The sequence below is a fragment of the Salmo trutta genome, chromosome 34 (genome assembly GCF_901001165.1).
Source record: "Salmo trutta chromosome 34, fSalTru1.1, whole genome shotgun sequence".
Taxonomy (NCBI): domain Eukaryota; kingdom Metazoa; phylum Chordata; class Actinopteri; order Salmoniformes; family Salmonidae; genus Salmo; species Salmo trutta.
In genome coordinates this window covers 41914009-41934008 of record NC_042990.1, presented here as the reverse complement: position 1 = coordinate 41934008, position 20000 = coordinate 41914009, and the positions used below count along the sequence as shown (strand labels likewise).

Genomic DNA, 20000 nt, shown 5'->3' with positions numbered 1-20000 from the left:
AACAGACCAGCTAACAGACCAGCTAATAGACCAGCTAACAGACCAACTAACAGACCAGCTAACAGACCAGCTAACATACCAGCTAATAGACCAGCTAACAGACCAGTGTAACAGACCAGCTAACAGACCAACTAACAGACCAACTAACAGACCAGCTAACAGACCAGCTAACAGACCAGCTAATAGACCAGCTAACAGACCAACTAACAGACCAGCTAACAGACCAGCTAACAGACCAGCTAACAGACCAGCTAACAGACCAACTAACAGACCAGTGTAACAGACCAGCTAACAGACCAGCTAACAGACCAACTAACAGACCAACTAACAGACCAGCTAATAGACCAGCTAACAGACCAGCTAATAGACCAGCTAACAGAACAGCTAACAGACCAGCTAACAGACCAGCTAACAGACCAACTAACAGACCAGCTAACAGACCAGCTAACAGACCAGCTAACAGACCAACTAACAGACCAGCTAACAGACCAGAGTAATAGACCAGCTAACAGACCAGCTAACAGACCAGCTAACAGACCAGAGTAATAGACCAGCTAACAGACCAGCTAACAGACCAGCTAACAGACCAGCTAACAGACCAGCTAACAGACCAGCTAACAGACCAGCTAACAGACCAGAGTAATAGACCAGCTAACAGACCAGCTAACAGACCAACTAACAGACCAGCTAACAGACCAGCTAACAGACCAGCTAACAGACCAGCTAACAGACCAGAGTAACAGACCAGCTAACAGACCAACTAACAGACCAGCTAACAGACCAGCTAATAGACCAGCTAACAGACCAACTAACAGACAGCTAACAGACCAACTAACAGACACAGCTAACAGACACAGCTAACAGACACAGCTAACAGACACAGCTAACAGACACAGCTAACAGACACAGCTAACAGACCAACTAAACAGACAGCTAACAGACCAACTACAGACCAGCTAACAGACCAGCTAATAGACCAGCTAACAGACCAGCTAACAGACCAGCTAACAGACCAACTAACAGACCAGCTAACAGACCAGCTAACAGACCAGCTAACAGACCAACTAACAGACCAGCTAACAGACCAACTAACAGACCAGCTAACAGACCAACTAACAGACCAGCTAACAGACCAACTAACAGACCAGCTAACAGACCAACTAACAGACCAGCTAACAGACCAGCTAACAGACCAGCTAACAGACCAACTAACAGACCAGCTAACAGACCAGCTAATAGACCAGCTAACAGACCAACTAACAGACCAGCTAACAGACCAGCTAACAGACCAACTAACAGACCAGCTAACAGACCAGCTAATAGACCAGCTAACAGACCAACTAACAGACCAGCTAACAGACCAGCTAACAGACCAGCTAATAGACCAGCTAACAGACCAGTGTAACAGACCAGCTAACAGACCAACTAACAGACCAACTAACAGACCAGCTAACAGACCAGCTAACAGACCAGCTAATAGACCAGCTAACAGACCAACTAACAGACCAGCTAACAGACCAGCTAACAGACCAGCTAACAGACCAGCTAACAGACCAACTAACAGACCAGTGTAACAGACCAGCTAACAGACCAGCTAACAGACCAACTAACAGACCAACTAACAGACCAGCTAATAGACCAGCTAACAGACCAGCTAATAGACCAGCTAACAGACCAGCTAACAGACCAGCTAACAGACCAGCTAACAGACCAGCTAATAGACCAGCTAACAGACCAACTAACAGACCAGCTAACAGACCAGCTAATAGACCAGCTAACAGACCAGCTAACAGACCAGCTAACAGACCAGCTAATAGACCAGCTAACAGACCAGCTAACAGACCAGCTAACAGATCAGAGTAACAGACCAGAGTAACAGACCAGCTAACAGACCAGCTAACAGACCAGCTAACAGATCAGAGTAACAGACCAGAGTAACAGACTAGCTAACAGACCAGCTAACAGACCAGCTAACAGACCAACTAACAGACCAACTAACAGACCAACTAACAGACCAACTAACAGACCAGTGTAACAGACCAGCTAACAGACCAGCTAACAGACCAGCTAACAGACCAGCTAACAGACCAGAGTAACAGACCAGCTAATAGACCAGCTAACAGACCAGCTAACAGACCAGCTAACAGACCAGCTAACAGACCAGTGTAACAGACCAGCTAATAGACCAGCTAACAGACCAGCTAACAGACCAGCTAACAGACCAGCTAACAGACCAGTGTAACAGAAGAGGTACTGACATGTTAAAAGATAATAATTCAGTACCACGACACACTAAGGAGGCATACCAAGTAGTACCTTATAGTGCAGTACTTTTCACCAGGGCCCATAGGGAAGAGGGTGCCACTTAAGGTGCGCACAGTAAAACTCATATACAAATTCCAGTCAGTGTTTTTTTATTTGACTACAGGGGCCAACTACACCATGCCCTGTTTCTGTCTGAGTGGTGCCGTAGCCACGGCGAACTGTTAAAGCAGAGGCTGCTGCTGTGACGAAGGGTTACTAACGTGAGGCAGACAGGTTTAAAAACGATTTAAAAAAAAACTGCATTGTTCTTTTTAATCAGCTCTCACCTTGTCATCAAAGACGATGCAAACACATAGTGTTTGAAAATGTTTATCCCTGTGTGTTTCCTGTTGATGTGCCCCTGTGTGTTTCCTGTTGATGTGCCCCTGTGTGTTTCCTGCTGATGTGCCTCTGTGTGTTTTCTGTTGATGTGCCCCTGTGTGTTTCCTGTTGATGTGCCCCTGTGTGTTTCCTGTTGATGTGCCCCTGTGTGTTTCCTGTTGATGTGCCACTGTGTGTTTCCTGTTGATGTTCCCCTGTGTGTTTCCTGTTGATGTTCCCCTGTGTGTTTCCTGTTGATGTGCCCCTGTGTGTTTCCTGTTGATGTGTCCCTGTGTGTTTCCTGTTGATGTGTCCTTGTGTGTTTCCTGTTGATGTGTCCCTGTGTGTTTCCTGTTGATGTGCCTCTGTGTGTTTTCTGTTGATGTGTCCCTGTGTGTTTCCTGTTGATGTGCCTCTGTGTGTTTCCTGTTGATGTGCCCCTGTGTGTGTGACATCTTACATTATAATCAACCCTGTAATTATTAAATAATAATAATAATAATAATAATTATGGATGTTGTGATTGAGATGTCTGCATAGAGAAAAGAGTGTGATGATGGTTTTAATTAACATCACCTCAGGAATTCCACCTCGGGAATTCCACCTCAGGAATACAAGCTTGTGAATACTACCTCATTAATATCACCTAAAGATGTAATATTGTTACGTATAGTCTCTGATAGCTCAGTCAGGGATCTGGCATGATTATAGCTCAGTCAGGAACCTGGCATGATTATAGCTCAGTCAGGGACCTGGCATGATTATAGCTCAGTCAGAGACCTGGCAGGATTATAGCTCAGTCAGGAACCTGGCATGATTATAGCTCAGTCAGAGACCTGGCATGATTATAGCTCAGTCAGAGACCTGGCATGATTATAGCTCAGTCAGAGACCTGGCATGTTTATATCTCAGTCAGGGACCTGGCATGATTATAGCTCAGTCAGAGACCTGGCATGATTATAGCTCAGTCAGGGACCTGGCATGATTATAGCTCAGTCAGGGACCTGGCATGATTATATCTCAGTCAGGGACCTGGCATGATTATATCTCAGTCAGAGACCTGGCATGATTATATCTCAGTCAGGGACCTGGCATGTTTATAGCTCAGTCAGAGACCTGGCATGATTATAGCTCAGTCAGGGACCTGGCATGTTTATAGCTCAGTCAGGGATCTGGCATGATTATAGCTCAGTCAGAGACCTGGCATGATTATAACTCAGTCAGGGACCTGGCATGATTATAGCTCAGTCAGAGACCTGGCATGATTATAGCTCAGTCAGAGACCTGGCATGATTATAGCTCAGTCAGAGACCTGGCATGATTATAGCTCAGTCAGAGACCTGGCATGATTATAGCTCAGTCAGAGACCTGGCATGTTTATAGCTCAGTCAGGGACCTGGCATGTTTATATCTCAGTCAGGGACCTGGCATGATTATATCTCAGTCAGGGACCTGGCATGATTATAGCTCAGTCAGGGACCTGGCATGATTATAGCTCAGTCAGGGACCTGGCATGATTATAGCTCAGTCAGATACCTGGCAGTGGAATAGCAAAACCAATTATTTGTAATGATGGGCTCTGTGTCAAGCCAAGCAAACTAATCTGGATTCAAAATTTGATTTTTTTTTGTCTTTGAGGAGAGGAAGGTAGGGATCATTTCAGAGTTCCTCTAATGGTTGCTCTGGACCCAGAAATGTCTACTGGTTCTAGAAAAACACAAAGTCTTACTCTCATAGTGGATGCGGAAGCCGATGTCCGAATGGCTTTTGTCGGTGGAGAAGAGGAGGAACAGGAAGTTGGAGGTGCTGATGAGGAACTGGGGCACCTGTGTACCCTGGTAGCTACCAATTAGAGGTGAGGAGGGGAACCGCCCATCACGCACCTCCAGCACGTCATAGTTTACCTCAGTACGAAACCTGGGGGAACAACCAATTGGTTAACAGGAATCTGGGAGAACAACCAATGTGTGAACAGCAATTGATGGGACAACTAATGGAGGAACAGCATTCTGGGGGAACAGCCAGCAGGTTAACAGGAATCTGGGGGAACAATCAATGGTTTAACAGGAATTTCTGGGACCATTCTCCTCAGTGAATTTCACAACGAAATGTAAATTGTGAAACTAAAAAAGAGATGCTAAATATATTCACGTCACCAAATAATTGATTAAAACACACTGTTTTGTAATGAAGGTCTACAGTAGCCTCAGCAGCACTCTGTAGGGTAAACCCATGGTGTAGCCGGAGGACAGCTAGCTTCCATCCTCCTCTGGGTACATTAACTTCAATACAAAACCTAGGAGGCTTCTGGTTCTCACTCCCTTCCACAGACCTACACAGTAATTATGACAACTTCCGGAGGTCGTCCTCCAACCTATCAGAGCTCTTGTAGCATGAACTGACATGTTTTCCACCCAATCAAAGGATCAGAGAATGAATCTAGTGCTGAAAGCATAAGCTACAGCTAGCTAGCACTGCAGTGCATAAAATGTGGTGAGTAGCCGACTCAAAGAGAGAAAGACAATAGTTTAACCTCTACGGTTTTGAACAAATTATATATATTTTTTCAAACTGAAGGAGAAGCAAGAGAAAAATAGAGAGAGAGAGAAAAAGCTGTATTTCCCCCCAAAAAATCACTTTCACATTCACTTACTTAGCTAGCAACTGCAGCTAGCTAGTTTAGCCTACTCAAACACCCGGCTCAAACAGAGAGGGAAGCTATGTTAGCTAGCTGGCTATGGCTATCCAACACTGGAACTTTGTCAAGGTAAGCTTTTGGTTGATATATTTATTACCACCAGGGCACGCGGGTGTAACTGCTAAGCTGATTGCTGACTGTACACTGTGACGCATGATTGTAGCAGGTTAACTAACATGTTAGTTCTAGTAGCTATGTTGGCAGTAACGTTAGCTAGCTAATATGGTGACATCGATGTGTGTAGCGGTTAGCAGGTAATTATATGAAGGTTTTCCTTGGAAAGGTTTTTTCACCTGGTCACAGACAGCTGATGTGTTGTGCACTGAAGTCCAGAAGCGAAGGGAAAAGGTGAGAGAAGGAGAGTGTGTAGATGGTTTGTATGTGTCTGCTATGAAAGGGATCATGCTGTTTGTATGTGGCTGCTATGAAAGGGATCATGCTGTTTGTACGTGGCTGCTATGAAAGCTAACTGTGTTTATGTGTGACCAGGGGTGTATTCATTCCGCCGATTGTGTTGAAAAAGTTTTTTTGAACGGAAGCAAACAGAACAAAACGGGAAAAACATACCTTAATTTGTTTGATAGAAACTCTTGTTTGCAACTGTTGGACTAACAATGACACCCTAGATCAGCTAGATGCAGGTAAGAGTGTTCATGGTGTACTGAATGTGTCACTGTCTGTCACCTCATATTTCTCTCGACCTGTGTGCACCTACGCTGTAAACTTTCATTCATAGGCTAGGTTGTAGTAACCTCATGATGGGTACAGAGAACATTCTAGTATCATGTAGTAGCCTAAACCCATCACTGTTACATTGAACTGGGTGAAGGACAGTATCCTAAACCCATCACTGTTACATTGAACTGGGTGAAGGACAGTAACCTAAACCCATCACTGTTACATTGAACTGGGTGAATATGAAGGACAGTAACCTAAACCCATCACTGTTACATTGAACTGGGTGAAGGACAGTATCCTAAACCCATCACTGTTACATTGAACTGGGTGAAGGACAGTAACCTAAACCCATCACTGTTACATTGAACTGGGTGAAGGACAGTATCCTAAACCATCACTGTTACATTGAACTGGGTGAATATGAAGGACAGTAACCTAAACCCATCACTGTTACATTGAACTGGGTGAATGACCAGTATCCTAAACCCATCACTGTTACATTGAACTGGGTGAAGGACCAGTAACCTAAACCCATCACTGTTACATTGAACTGGGTGAAGGACAGTATCCTAAACCCATCACTGTTACATTGAACTGGGTGAATATGAAGGACAGTATCCTAAACCCATCACTGTTACATTGAACTGGGTGAAGGACAGTAACCTAAACCCATCACTGTTACATTGAACTGGGTGAAGGACCAGTATCCTAAACCCATCACTGTTACATTGAACTGGGTGAATATGAATGACAGTATCCTAAACCCATCACTGTTACATTGAACTGGGTGAAGGACAGTATCCTAAACCCATCACTGTTACATTGAACTGGGTGAATATGAAGGACAGTATCCTAAACCCATCACTGTTACATTGAACTGGGTGAAGGACAGTATCCTAAACCCATCACTGTTACATTGAACTGGGTGAATATGAAGGACAGTAACCTAAACCCATCACTGTTACATTGAACTGGGTGAAGGACAGTAACCTAAACCCATCACTGTTACATTGAACTGGGTGAAGGACAGTATCCTAAACCCATCACTGTTACATTGAACTGGGTGAAGGACAGTAACCCATCACTGTTACATTGAACTGGGTGAATGACAGTATCCTAAACCCATCACTGTTACATTGTACTGGGTGAAGGACCAGTATCCTAAACCCATCACTGTTACATTGAACTGGGTGAAGGACCAGTATCCTAAACCCATCACTGTTACATTGAACTGGGTGAATATGGAGGACAGTAACCTAAACCCATCACTGTTACATTGAACTGGGTGAATATGAAGGACAGTATCCTAAACCCATCACTGTTACATTGAACTGGGTGAATATGAAGGACAGTATCCTAAACCCATCACTGTTACATTGAACTGGGTGAAGGACAGTATCCTAAACCCATCACTGTTACATTGAACTGGGTGAATGACAGTATCCTAAACCCATCACTGTTACATTGAACTGGGTGAAGGACAGTATCCTAAACCCATCACTGTTACATTGAACTGGGTGAAGGACAGTAACCTAAACCCATCACTGTTACATTGAACTGGGTGAATGACAGTATCCTAAACCCATCACTGTTACATTGAACTGGGTGAATATGAAGGACAGTAACCTAAACCCATCACTGTTACATTGAACTGGGTGAAGGACAGTAACCTAAACCCATCACTGTTACATTGAACTGGGTGAAGGACAGTAACCTAAACCCATCACTGTTACATTGAACTGGGTGAAGGACAGTATCCTAAACCATCACTGTTACATTGAACTGGGTGAATATGAAGGACAGTAACCTAAACCCATCACTGTTACATTGAACTGGGTGAAGGACCAGTATCCTAAACCCATCACTGTTACATTGAACTGGGTGAAGGACCAGTAACCTAAACCCATCACTGTTACATTGAACTGGGTGAAGGACAGTATCCTAAACCCATCACTGTTACATTGAACTGGGTGAATATGAAGGACAGTATCCTAAACCCATCACTGTTACATTGAACTGGGTGAAGGACCAGTATCCTAAACCCATCACTGTTACATTGAACTGGGTGAAGGACAGTATCCTAAACCCATCACTGTTACATTGAACTGGGTGAAGGACAGTATCCTAAACCCATCACTGTTACATTGAACTGGGTGAAGGACAGTAACCTAAACCCATCACTGTTACATTGAACTGGGTGAATATGAATGACAGTCATCCAATATGCTGTTATAGAAATAAGGCCATGCTCATAAAAACAATTGTATTGTCCTCCCTCATCTTAACCGGCACCAACCGCCACTGGTCTATATACTGTATATCATTGGGAACAACCAATGGCTTAGCAGGAATCTGAGGGAACAACCAATGGGTTAGCAGGAATCTGAGGGAACAACCAATAGGTTAGCAGGAATCTGAGGGAACAACCAATGGGTTAGCAGGAATCTGAGGTAACAACCAATGGGTTAGTAGGAATCTGAGGGAACAACCAATAGGTTAGCAGGAATCTGAGGGAACAACCAATAGGTTAGCAGGAATCTGAGGGAACAACCAATAGGTTAGCAGGAATCTGAGGGAACAACCAATGGGTTAGCAGGAATCTGAGGGAACAACCAATAGGTTAGCAGGAATCTGAGGGAACAACCAATAGGTTATCAGGAATCTGAGGGAACAACCAATAGGTTAGCAGGAATCTGAGGGAACAACCAATAGGTTAGTAGGAATCTGAGGGAACAACCAATGGCTTAGCAGGAATCTGAGGGAACAACCAATAGGTTAGCAGGAATCTGAGGGAACAACCAATAGGTTAGTAGGAATCTGAGGGAACAACCAATGGCTTAGCAGGAATCTGAGGGAACAACCAATAGGTTAGCAGGAATCTGAGAGAACAACCAATAGGTTAGCAGGAATCTGAGAGAACTGGCATGACAACATATGAAACAGTCAGATAGGAGTTATGACGGGGTAAAAAGCAAGTACTGGTCAGTGTTTCCCAACTAATAGTAGAATAGAGAAACATGTCTGTATTCATATTCAGAAGCAACATGGAAAGAAGCATCGTTCTCGTTTTGTAAGAATACGTTGTACAGTATCCTGAGAGAATAAGCCTGGAGGAACGATGTGCCGTCTGCTTGAGTGACAGGGGGCGGGGGCTTGGTATGTGTGGCCTGGGAAGTGGAAGCAAGCAGCCACGGGAGAGAGAGAGAGAGGACTCTATGGCACACTTGGAGGCTGCGGTAGAACGAAGCCTAATCATTAGTAACAATTATTATCTGGGTGATTATAAAATTTTTACAGGCGCAGTAGTGCTCCCAAATAGAAATTCCGTGTCGCACATCAACAATATTTAGGAGCAAAATGGTCACACTTTAGAGCCCTGAGAGTGAGAGAAAGTGAAAGAGAGAGAAATCAAGAGAGAGAGAGAGACAGAGAGTGAGAGAGCGACAGAGAGAGAAAGAGTGAGAGAGCGACAGAGAGAAAGAGAGAGACAGAGAGAGAGAGAGAGAAACAGAGAGAGACAGAGAGAGACACAGAGAGAGAGAGAGTGTGAGAGAGCGACAGAGAGAGAGAGAGAGACAGAGAGACAGAGAGAGAGAGAGACAGAGAGAGACACAGAGACAGAGAGAGAGAGACAGAGAAAGGGAGCGAGAGAGAGCGACAGAGAGATATACAGAGACAGAGAGAGAGAGAGACAGAGAAAGGGAGAGAGAGAGAGCGACAGAGATATATACAGAGTCAGAGAGAGAGACAGAAAGAGAGAGAGAGACAGAGTAATACACAGTACAATAATGTAGGAGAAGATGGGGGGAAGAGAGAAAGAGAGGAAGAATGAAAGATAGTAAGGGTAGAGATAGGTAAGTAAAAATAAGACAGCGTTGTCTCCTGACTCACTTATCAAACACGATCTTTATGGGGTATCCTGGAGGAGCCTCGATGACCCACTCACAGTTAAGGGCCTCCTTATAGAGCTCCGGCCAACCAGGGGACAAGATGATACCACTAGGAGCCTTCAAATCACCCCCACACTGAGCTGAGGAACAGGGGAAGAGAGGGGGAGGGGGAGAGGAAAGGAGGAGAGGGGGGGAGAGGAGAGGAAGGGGAGGAAGGGAGAGGAGATGAAGGGGCAGAGGGAGGGGGCGAGGAAAGGAGGGGAGGGGGAGAGAGAGGAAAGGGAGGAAGGGAGAGGAGAGGAATGGGCAGAGGGAGGGGGAGAGGAAAGGAGGGGAGGGGGGAGAGAGAGGAAAGGGAGGAAGGGAGAGGAGAGGAATGGACAGAGGGAGGAGGAGAGGAGGGGGGAGGAGGGGAGAGAAGGGGAGGGAGAGGGAAGAAGAGGGATATGGAGGTATGGGTAGGTAGAATAGGGAGGGGGAGAGGGAGGAGGAGAGGAGGGGGGAGGAGGGGAGGGATATGGAGGTATGGGTAGGTAGAATAGGGAGGGGGAGAGGGAGGGGGAGAGGAGGGGGGAGGAGGGGAGGGACGAAAGGTGTGAGAAGAACATAGAGCGAGGGAGAAAGAGGGGAAAAAAGTGACAGTCTATTATCTAGTCACGGACGTGTCCAAGGTGTTCACTTATCCCCATAGTTCATCTTCAAAGTCCATGTTTAACACGATACATCACCGGGACTCCGTTTCAGTCAACCTCAGCAGGGGTGGAGGCTGTCATGGAAATGGGATGACAATTACTGGAGCTCAAGGTCAAACATCACTCCAGAGACTGACTGGGCGGTTTGGTGTGTGTGTGTGTGTGTGTGTGTGTGTGTGTGTGTGTGTGTGTGTGTGTGTTCATGCATAAATCCATGTATGTATCACACTGAACAGAAAACACTTTGGTCATCACACAACAGCCTGTGATATGTGGCTAACCTGATCAACAGCCTGTGATATGTGGCTAACCTGATCAACAGCCTGTGATATGAGGCTAACCTGATCAACAGCCTGTGATATGTGGCTAACCTGATCAACAGCCTGTGATATGTGGCTAACCTGATCAACAGCCTGTGATATGTGGCTAACCTGATCAACAGCCTGTGATATGAGGCTAACCTGATCAACAGCCTGTGATATGAGGCTAACCTGATCAACAGCCTGTGATATGAGGCTAACCTGATCAACAGCCAGTGAAATGAGGCTGACATGCCTGCTTGCTAATGTGCCTGTCTCCTCCCTGATGCCTCATCAATACGGCCTGTCGTTCACTACGCAGTGATCTGTATTGTGTTGTGTAAATATTTTTTTTTTTAAATAAACAATTGTCTTCGTCGCTTCATCGATTGTAAATTACAAATGTCTACACTATGTTTTATTGGCTTTTACCAATTTCACCTTCAGTATCCAGATGTAACTGATCCATTGATCTGACGGTTGTGTTTCATATGCTACACTATCATCTGGCATACTGTAATGATTCACTAGTAGCAGATATCATCTGGCATACTGTAATGATTCACTAGTAGTAGACAGTACTATCATCTGGCATACTGTAATGATTCACTAGTAGCAGATATCATCTGGCATACTGTAATGATTCACTAGTAGCAGATATCATCTGGCATACTGTAATGATTCACTAGTAGCAGATATCATCTGGCATACTGTAATGATTCACTAGTAGTAGACAGTACTATCATCTGGCATACTGTAATGATTCACTAGTAGTAGACAATACTATCATCTGGCATACTGTAATGATTTACTAGTAGTAGGCAGTACTATCATCTGGCATACTGTAATGATTCACTAGTAGTAGACAATACTATCATCTGGCATACTGTAATGATTCACTAGTAGCAGATATCATCTGGCATACTGTAATGATTCACTAGTAGTAGACAGTACTATCATCTGGTATACTGTAATGATTCACTAGTAGTAGATGGTACTATCATCTGGCATACTGTAATGATTCACTAGTAGCAGATATCATCTGGCATACTGTAATGATTCACTAGTAGTAGACAGTACTATCATCTGGCATACTGTAATGATTCACTAGTAGCAGATATCATCTGGCATACTGTAATGATTCACTAGTAGTAGACAGTACTATCATCTGGCATACTGTAATGATTCACTAGTAGCAGATATCATCTGGCATACTGTAATGATTCACTAGTAGTAGACAATACTATCATATGGCATACTGTAATGATTCACTAGTAGCAGATATCATCTGGCATACTGTAATGATTCACTAGTAGCAGATATCTGGCATACTGTAATGATTCACTAGTAGCAGATATCATCTGGCATACTGTAATGATTCACTAGTAGTAGACAGTACTATCATCTGGTATACTGTAATGATTCACTAGTAGTAGACGGTACTATCATCTGGCATACTGTAATGATTCACTAGCAGTAGATGGTACTATCATCTGGCATACTGTAATGATTCACTAGCAGTAGATGGTACTATCATCTGGCATACTATAATGATTCACTAGTAGCAGACGGTACCAAAGCAGATGGTACTGGTTCTAATGACGACTATTACACCGATTTGACAACATTAGTTAGTTCATGTCTGGCTGTCAAGCTAAGTCACTGTAGTGTAATCACAATAGGCCCATCACAACCTCCTGCCTCCTTGAATCTCATGTAGACTCCTGTCGGCGACGATGAATGGCACAAATACTACATGAAGGCAAGACTCTTCTGTTCCTTCGTCACAGTCCCTCTCCCTTCAGTGGTCATTCAATCACCAGTCGATAAGAAGTTGTGTGAGAGAAAGGTGGCCTACAAACCTGACTCAGTTACACCAGCTCTGTCAGGAGGAATGGGCCAAAAATTCACCCAACTGCTTGTGGAAGGCTACCTGTGTCACAGTTGACTTGGACTGGTGTAAGGCGGAATCAGATGCAGGAGACAGGTGCTGGAGGTGAGTGTCCTTTTAATAATTTGACACACAAAACAAAAACCGCGAGGCACAGGGCGCTACAGACAGACTGCCTGGGAAAAACACATTCCCAATATTGCGAACAAAATATATATATAAGCGGCACAAAAAGGCACGGGGCGCAGCCCGGTAAATCCTCTCTTCGTGAAACTGTCAGAAACAAACCCGTAATAAAACACGGACCACCGTCCTGAGTGGACAATCAACAATCCCGCACAAAACCCCAACTGAAAACACACACTAAATAAGGCCCCACTAATGACAGACACAAATCAGGTGCGGAACAGACAGACGAAACCAAAAGACACAGAACCAACGATCTGTGGCAGCTAATAGGCCGGCGACGACGACCGCCGAGCGCCGCCCGACCGAGGAGGGGCGCCACCTTCGTTAGATACTGTGACAACCTGAAATATTTGACCCAATGTCACGTCCTGACCAGTAAAAGGGGTTATTTGGTATTGTAGTTTGGTCAGGGCGTGGCAGGGGGTGTTTTTCTGTGTGTTTTGGGGTTATGTTCTATGTTCTTCTATTTCTATGTTTATTCTAGGGGATCTATTTGCATGTTGGAATTGTTTGGGGTTGGTCTTTAATTGGAGGCAGCTGAATCTCGTTACCTCTGATTAGAGACCATATTTAAGTCGTTTTTTTTTCATTGTGTTTGTGGGTGGTTAAATTTCTGTTTAGTTGTCTAACCTGACAGAACTGTGGGCTGTCGCTTTTGTTTCTTTGTTTATAGTGTTCTCTGTTTAATAAATACAAGATGAGCACTAACCGCGCTGCGCCTTGGTCTACTCCCTTCAACAGCCATTACACCCAAGTTAAACAATTTAAAGAGAATGCTACCAAATACTAATTGAGTGTATATAAACTTCTGACCCAGTCGGAATGTGATGAAAGAAATAAAAGCTGAAATAAATCATTCTCTCTACAATTATTCTGACATTTCACATTCTTAAAATAAAGCGGTGATCCTAACCGACCTAAAACAGGGATTTTTTACTAGGATTAAATGTCAGGAATTGTGAAACTGAGTTTAAATGTATTTGGCTAAGGTGTATGTAAACTTCTGACTTCAACTGTAGATATAAATGATCTAATCATAAGTAAAAGTGCAATTATAAATCTACATACGTTATAAATCTACATAAGTTATACATTTATGATCTTCTTTCTATTTTGTTACTGTGTGCTGGGGACAAGCAGGAATGTAACTGTGTCCATAGGCAGCTATCCATCAGGTCCAGCAGGTCCAACAGGTCCATCAGGTCCAGCAGGTCTATCAGGTCCAGCAGGTCCAGCAGGTCCAGCAGGTCCATCCATCAATCAGGTCCATCCATCAATCAGGTCCATCAGGTCCATCAGGTTCATCAGGTCCAGCAGGTCCATCAGGTCCATCAGGTCCAGCAGGTCCATCAGGTCCATCAGGTCCATCAGGTCCATCAGGTCCAGCAGGTCCATCAGGTCCATCAGGTCCATCAGGTCCATCCGGTCCATCCATCAATCAGGTTCATCAGGTCCATCAGGTCCATCCATCAATCAGGTCCATCAGGTCCATCAGGTCCATCCATCAATCAGGTCCATCAGGTCCATCAGGTCCATCAGGTTCATCCGGTCCATCCATCAATCAGGTTCATCAGGTCCAGCAGGTCCATCAGGTCCATCAGGTCCATGAGGTCCAGTTTATTTTTGAGACAGAAGAATTTCTGAGTTTCTCCAGGATTGATGAGCTGAAAAGTCTTCAGAGTTTGTTAGTCTCTTGGTGCGCTGCTTTTCTTCGCCGTAGAGGAACATCAACGGAAGGAACAAGTCCCGACTCTGTGTAGCACAAACACGCATCGTCGGTTGCCATGTTGGATTGACATGCCCCACCGTTCCCCTCAGACCTGGCTGTCGCCACCGCTCCTGGTAGCTCGTCTACCGTCTCCCTCAGACCTGGCTTTCTCCACCGCTCCTGGTAGCTCGTCAACCGTCCCCCTCAGACCTGGCTGTCGCCACCGCTCCTGTTAGCTCGTCTACCGTCCCCCTCAGACCTGGCTGTCTCCACCGCTCCTGGTAGCTCGTCTACCATCTCCGCTTATTCAGCCACCCTCTGCGCTTGCTCAGCGTCCAACTGTACAGGTTCCTCAGTAAATTCTGTCGCAAATAAATATTGCCTTCTTCTTCTACTTCAAAGTCTGACATGATTTATTAAAGGTTATTATGATGATTTGCCAATAAGCAAGCAAGCTAGCTACTTTAGCTACTAGAATACGCAACAGTTGGCTGCCTCCCAGGAGTTTTTTTTTACGAAACCACACAAAGTCTCACGGAAAGAGAGTGTAGTCAGAACCCAAAGTAGTCCGTAAATGAGGAAGTCTTGCTTCTTCTTACGATCGGCAAAAATTAACAAATACACACATTTATAAAATATTGATAACTTTGAATAGCTTTAGAATATAAATGACCAAACAGCTAGCTTTGGAGTAGTTAGAAAGTACATTTCTCTGCGTTTGAGAGGAGCTTGCTAGTAGATACCCATAGACTTTCACCAATTCCGCTAAGCTAACAATATGCTAACTTCAATTTCCTTTAAACTGCACACAGAGACATTAAAATGGTATCCATGAGTTTGTCTGACTGGGTATGTAGGAAATCCCCAAATACTTAAGTTTCTCCCACCTTTAATTATGTTATATTACACAAATGTCCCTATGGTTGACAAAACGTGATACTACATTTCACAAGCTTGCATTTCACCACATAAAACTGAGTGGCACATGAACCTCTGGAGGGCTCTCTGAATAACAGACCCCTTGACTTTATTCCACGTTGTTAACTTACAGCCTTATTCTAAAACCCTCATCAATCTACATCAATCTACACACAATACCCCATGATTACAAAGCAAACACATATTTTTAGAAATGTACTCAGTACTTTGTTGAAGCACCTTCGGCAGCGATTACAGTCTTAAGTCATCTTGGAAATGACACTATAAGCTTGGCAAACCTATATTTGGGGAGTTTCTCAAGCTCTGTCAGGTTGTATAAGGAGCATCGTTGAACATCTATTTTCAGGTCTCTCCAGAGATGTTCGATCGGGTTCATGTCCGGGCTCTGTCTGGGCCACTCAAGGACATTCAGAGACTTGTCCCAAAGCCCCTCCTGCATTGTCTTGGCTGTGTGATTTGGATCATTGTCCTGTTGGAATGGTCAACCATCACCCCAGTCTGAGGTCCTGAGCGCTCTGGAGCAGGTTTTCATCAAGGATCTCTCTGTACTTTTCTCCGTTTATCTTTTCCTCGATCCTGACTAGTCTCCCAGTCCCTGCCGCTGAAAAACATCCCCACAGCATGATGCTGCCACCATCATGCTTCACCGTAGGGATGGTGCCAGGTTTCCTCCAGATATGATGCTTGGCATTCAGGTCAAAGAGTTCAATCTTGGTTTCATCAGACCAGAGGATCTTGTTTCTCATGGTGTCAGAGTTTTCCATCTGGCAACTCTACAATAAAGGCCTGATTGGTGGAGAGCTGCAGAGATGGTTGTCCTTCTGGAAGTTTCTCCCATCTCTGGAGCTCTGTCAAAGTGACCATCAGGTTCTTGTTCACCTCCCTGACCAACCCCCTTCTCCCCCGGCAGCTCTAGGAAGAGTCTTGGTGGTTCCAAACTTCTTCTATTTAAGAATGATGGAGGCCACTGCATTTTTGGGGACCCTTAATGCCGCAGAATTGTTTTGATACCCTTCCCCAGATCTGTGCCTTGACACAATCCTGTCTCTGAGCTCTACGGACAATTCCTTTGACCTCATGGCTTGGTTTTTGCTCTGAAATGCACTGTCAACTGTGGGACCTTATATAGACAGGTGTGTGCCTTTCCAAATCATGTCCAATCAATTGAATTTACCACAGGTGGACTCCAATCAAGTTGTAGAAAAATCTCAAGGATGATCATTGGAAACAGGATGCACCTGAGCTCAATTTCAAGTCTCATAGCAAAGGGTCTGAATACTTATGTAAATAAGGTAACACATTTCCAGATATTTCTAAAAACCTGTTTTCGCTATGTCATTATGGGGTATTGTGATGTCATTATGGGGTATTATGATATCATTATGGGGTATTGTGATGTCATTATGGGGTATTGTGATGTTGTTATGGGGTATTGTGATATCATGATGGGGTATTGTGATGTTGTTATGGGGTATTGTGATGTCATTATGGGGCATTGTGATGTCATTATGGGGTATTGTGATGTCATTATGGGGTATTGTGATGTTGTTATGGGGTATTGTGATGTCATTATGGGGTATTGTGTGTAGATTAATGAGGCCATTTTTTTTTTAATCCATTTTAGAATAAGGCTGTAGCGTAACAAAATGTGGAAAAGGTCAAGGGGTCTGAATACATTCACACTGTACTTAACAACTAACCAGTGTTGATTTCCAATGCCAGGTCGTGATTTGTTGAAGTTAAATAACAAACCATTGATTTTGTTTCAGCCTCCCAGAATCTCCATCCGACATTTTAGAATTTAAATAATATATATATATATATATATATATATATATATATATATATATATATATATATATATATATATATATATATAATAAATAATCTTCAACAAATTCTCTTCAAACCTAAAAATTATTCTCAGATTTTGTACGCTCTTTGAATAGTGTTAGATTAAACAGCACCTACAACGCAAATATTTGCTCCCTGTTCAATTCATTTCAACATAATATCAATGGAAGTGATTAAAAAAACAAACATTTGGGTTACCCTTACCGCGTTCAAAATGTAGCTAGGTATCTTCTACAAGTTGTCCCCTAACCAGTGATTATTCCCAGATTATCCTACAAGTCCCTTGGTGTCCACATCACCAATGAACTATCATGGTCCAAACATACCAAGGACAGTCATGAAGAGGGCACGACAAAACCTTTTCCCCCTCAGGAGACTGAAAAGATTTGGCATTGGTCCCCGGATTCTCAAAAGGTTCTATAGCTGCACCATCGAGAGCATCCTGACCGGTTGCATCACTGCCTGGTATGGCAACTGCTCGGCATCTGACCGTAAGGTGCTACAGAGGGTAATGCGTACAGCCCAGTACATCACTGGGGCAGCTTCCTGCCATCCAGGATCTATATAATAGGCGGTCTCAGAGGAAAGCCCATAAAATTGTCAGAGACTCCAGTCACCCAAGTTATAGACTGTTCTCTCTGCTACCACATGGCAAGCGGTACCAGAGCGCCAAGTCTAAGACCTTACAGCTTCTACCCCTAAGCCGTAAGACTGCTGAACAATTCAGAAAATTGCCACCGGACAATTTACATTGTCCTGTACCCCCGCACACTGACTCGGTACCGGTGTCCCCTGTATTTAGCCTCCACACTGACTCGGTACCGGTGTCCCCTGTATTTAGCCTCCACACTGACTCGGTACCGGTGTCCCCTGTATTTAGCCTCCACACTGACTCGGTACCGGTGCCCCCCTGTATTTAGCCTCCACACTGACTCTGTACCGGTGTCCCCTGTATTTAGCCTCCACACTGACTCTGTACCGGTGTCCCCTGTATTTAGCCTCCACACTGACTCGGTACCGGTGCCCCCCTGTATTTAGCCTCCACACTGACTCTGTACCGGTGTCCCCTGTATTTAGCCTCCACACTGACTCGGTACCGGTGTCCCCTGTATATAGCCTCCACACTGACTCGGTACCGGTGCCCACTGTATATAGCCTCCACACTGACTCGGTACCGGTACCCCTGTATGGAGCCTCGTTATTGTTATTTTTATTGTGTTACTTTTTATTATTACTTTTTATTTTAGTCTACTTGTTAACTATTTTCGTCTTCTTGAACTGCGCTGTTGGTTAAGGGCTTGTAAGTCAGCATTTCATGGTAAAGTCTACACTTGTTTTATTCTGTGCATGTAAATAAAACTTGATTTGATTTGAACAGTTTGATGTTGCCCTGTACCAAAACCTTTCCAGACTTATACACGTTCACATTGGCTGACTCAGAGTCTTCGTTGTCTAGCATCCTGAGTTTCCACCCATCGGTAACACCCCCTTAACAGAGGGGTAGTGTGGCAAATAAAGTTTGATTTGATTTAGATTTTAAGTTGTTATTATTCCCCAGATTCCCTGTGGTTTTTGTTTTTAGTGTTAACAGGTTGTCCAGCACCATCTCTGACGCTATTGGTTTCAATGTGATAATCGATATATGTGAATGAGTGACAAAACAGTGTTGCGCTTCTCTTTTCTGTTGGCAAAATGTAGCTGACTGTGTTCTGCAGGCTGTTGAACTATCTCCAAGCGTTTGTTTAAGTTGTCATAGTTTCAACAGGGCAGACAACCCGATTTCTCTCCCCCCTAATCAATATCAGTGATTTATTGTCACTTGTCTGCATGTGTAGTTTATAACAATATTTACTATTGTTGCACATGTATGTGTCAATAGTACATTTTATGTTTAGGTTTTTCAATATATCAAAAAGTGTTTTTGGCATATTGGTTATTGATGTGGACACGTTAAACCTGTGCTTTGACATTGGGATATATATCGAAATCTCTTGTCAACAGGAAGCAGTAACCAGCAGGTAGCCTAGTGGTTAGAGCGTTGGGCCAGTAACCAGCAGGTAGCCTAGTGGTTAGAGCGTTGGGCCAGTAACCAGCAGGTAGCCTAGTGGTTAGAGCGTTGGGCCAGTAACCAGCAGGTAGCCTAGTGGTTAGAGCGTTGGGCCAGTAACCAGCAGGTAGCCTAGTGGTTAGAGCGTTGCGCCAGTAACCAGCAGGTAGCCTAGTGGTTAGAGCGTTGGGCCAGTAACCAGCAGGTAGCCTAGTGGTTGGGCCAGTAACCAGCAGGTAGCCTAGTGGTTAGAGCGTTGGGCCAGTAACCAGCAGGTAGCCTAGTGGTTAGAGCGTTGGACTAGTAACCAGCAGGTAGCCTAGTGGTTAGAGCGTTGGGCCAGTAACCAGCAGGTAGCCTAGTGGTTAGAGCGTTGGGCCAGTTACCAGCAGGTAGCCTAGTGGTTAGAGCGTTGGGCCAGTAACCAGCAGGTAGCCTAGTGGTTAGAGCGTTGGGCCAGTAACCAGCAGGTAGCCTAGTGGTTAGAGCG

General features: G+C 44.4%; 1 protein-coding gene across 1 annotated transcript in view; it reads right to left on the bottom strand.

The window, feature by feature from the left end:
- LOC115173255 (CUB and sushi domain-containing protein 2) overlaps positions 1-20000 on the bottom strand; it is a gene marked incomplete in the record, with an annotated part of 501741 nt that overhangs the window by 278158 nt on the left and 203583 nt on the right. Inside the window, 2 exon segments of the mRNA XM_029731172.1 lie at positions 4355-4542; positions 9893-10031. Coding sequence (XP_029587032.1) covers positions 4355-4542; positions 9893-10031 — 327 coding nt within the window.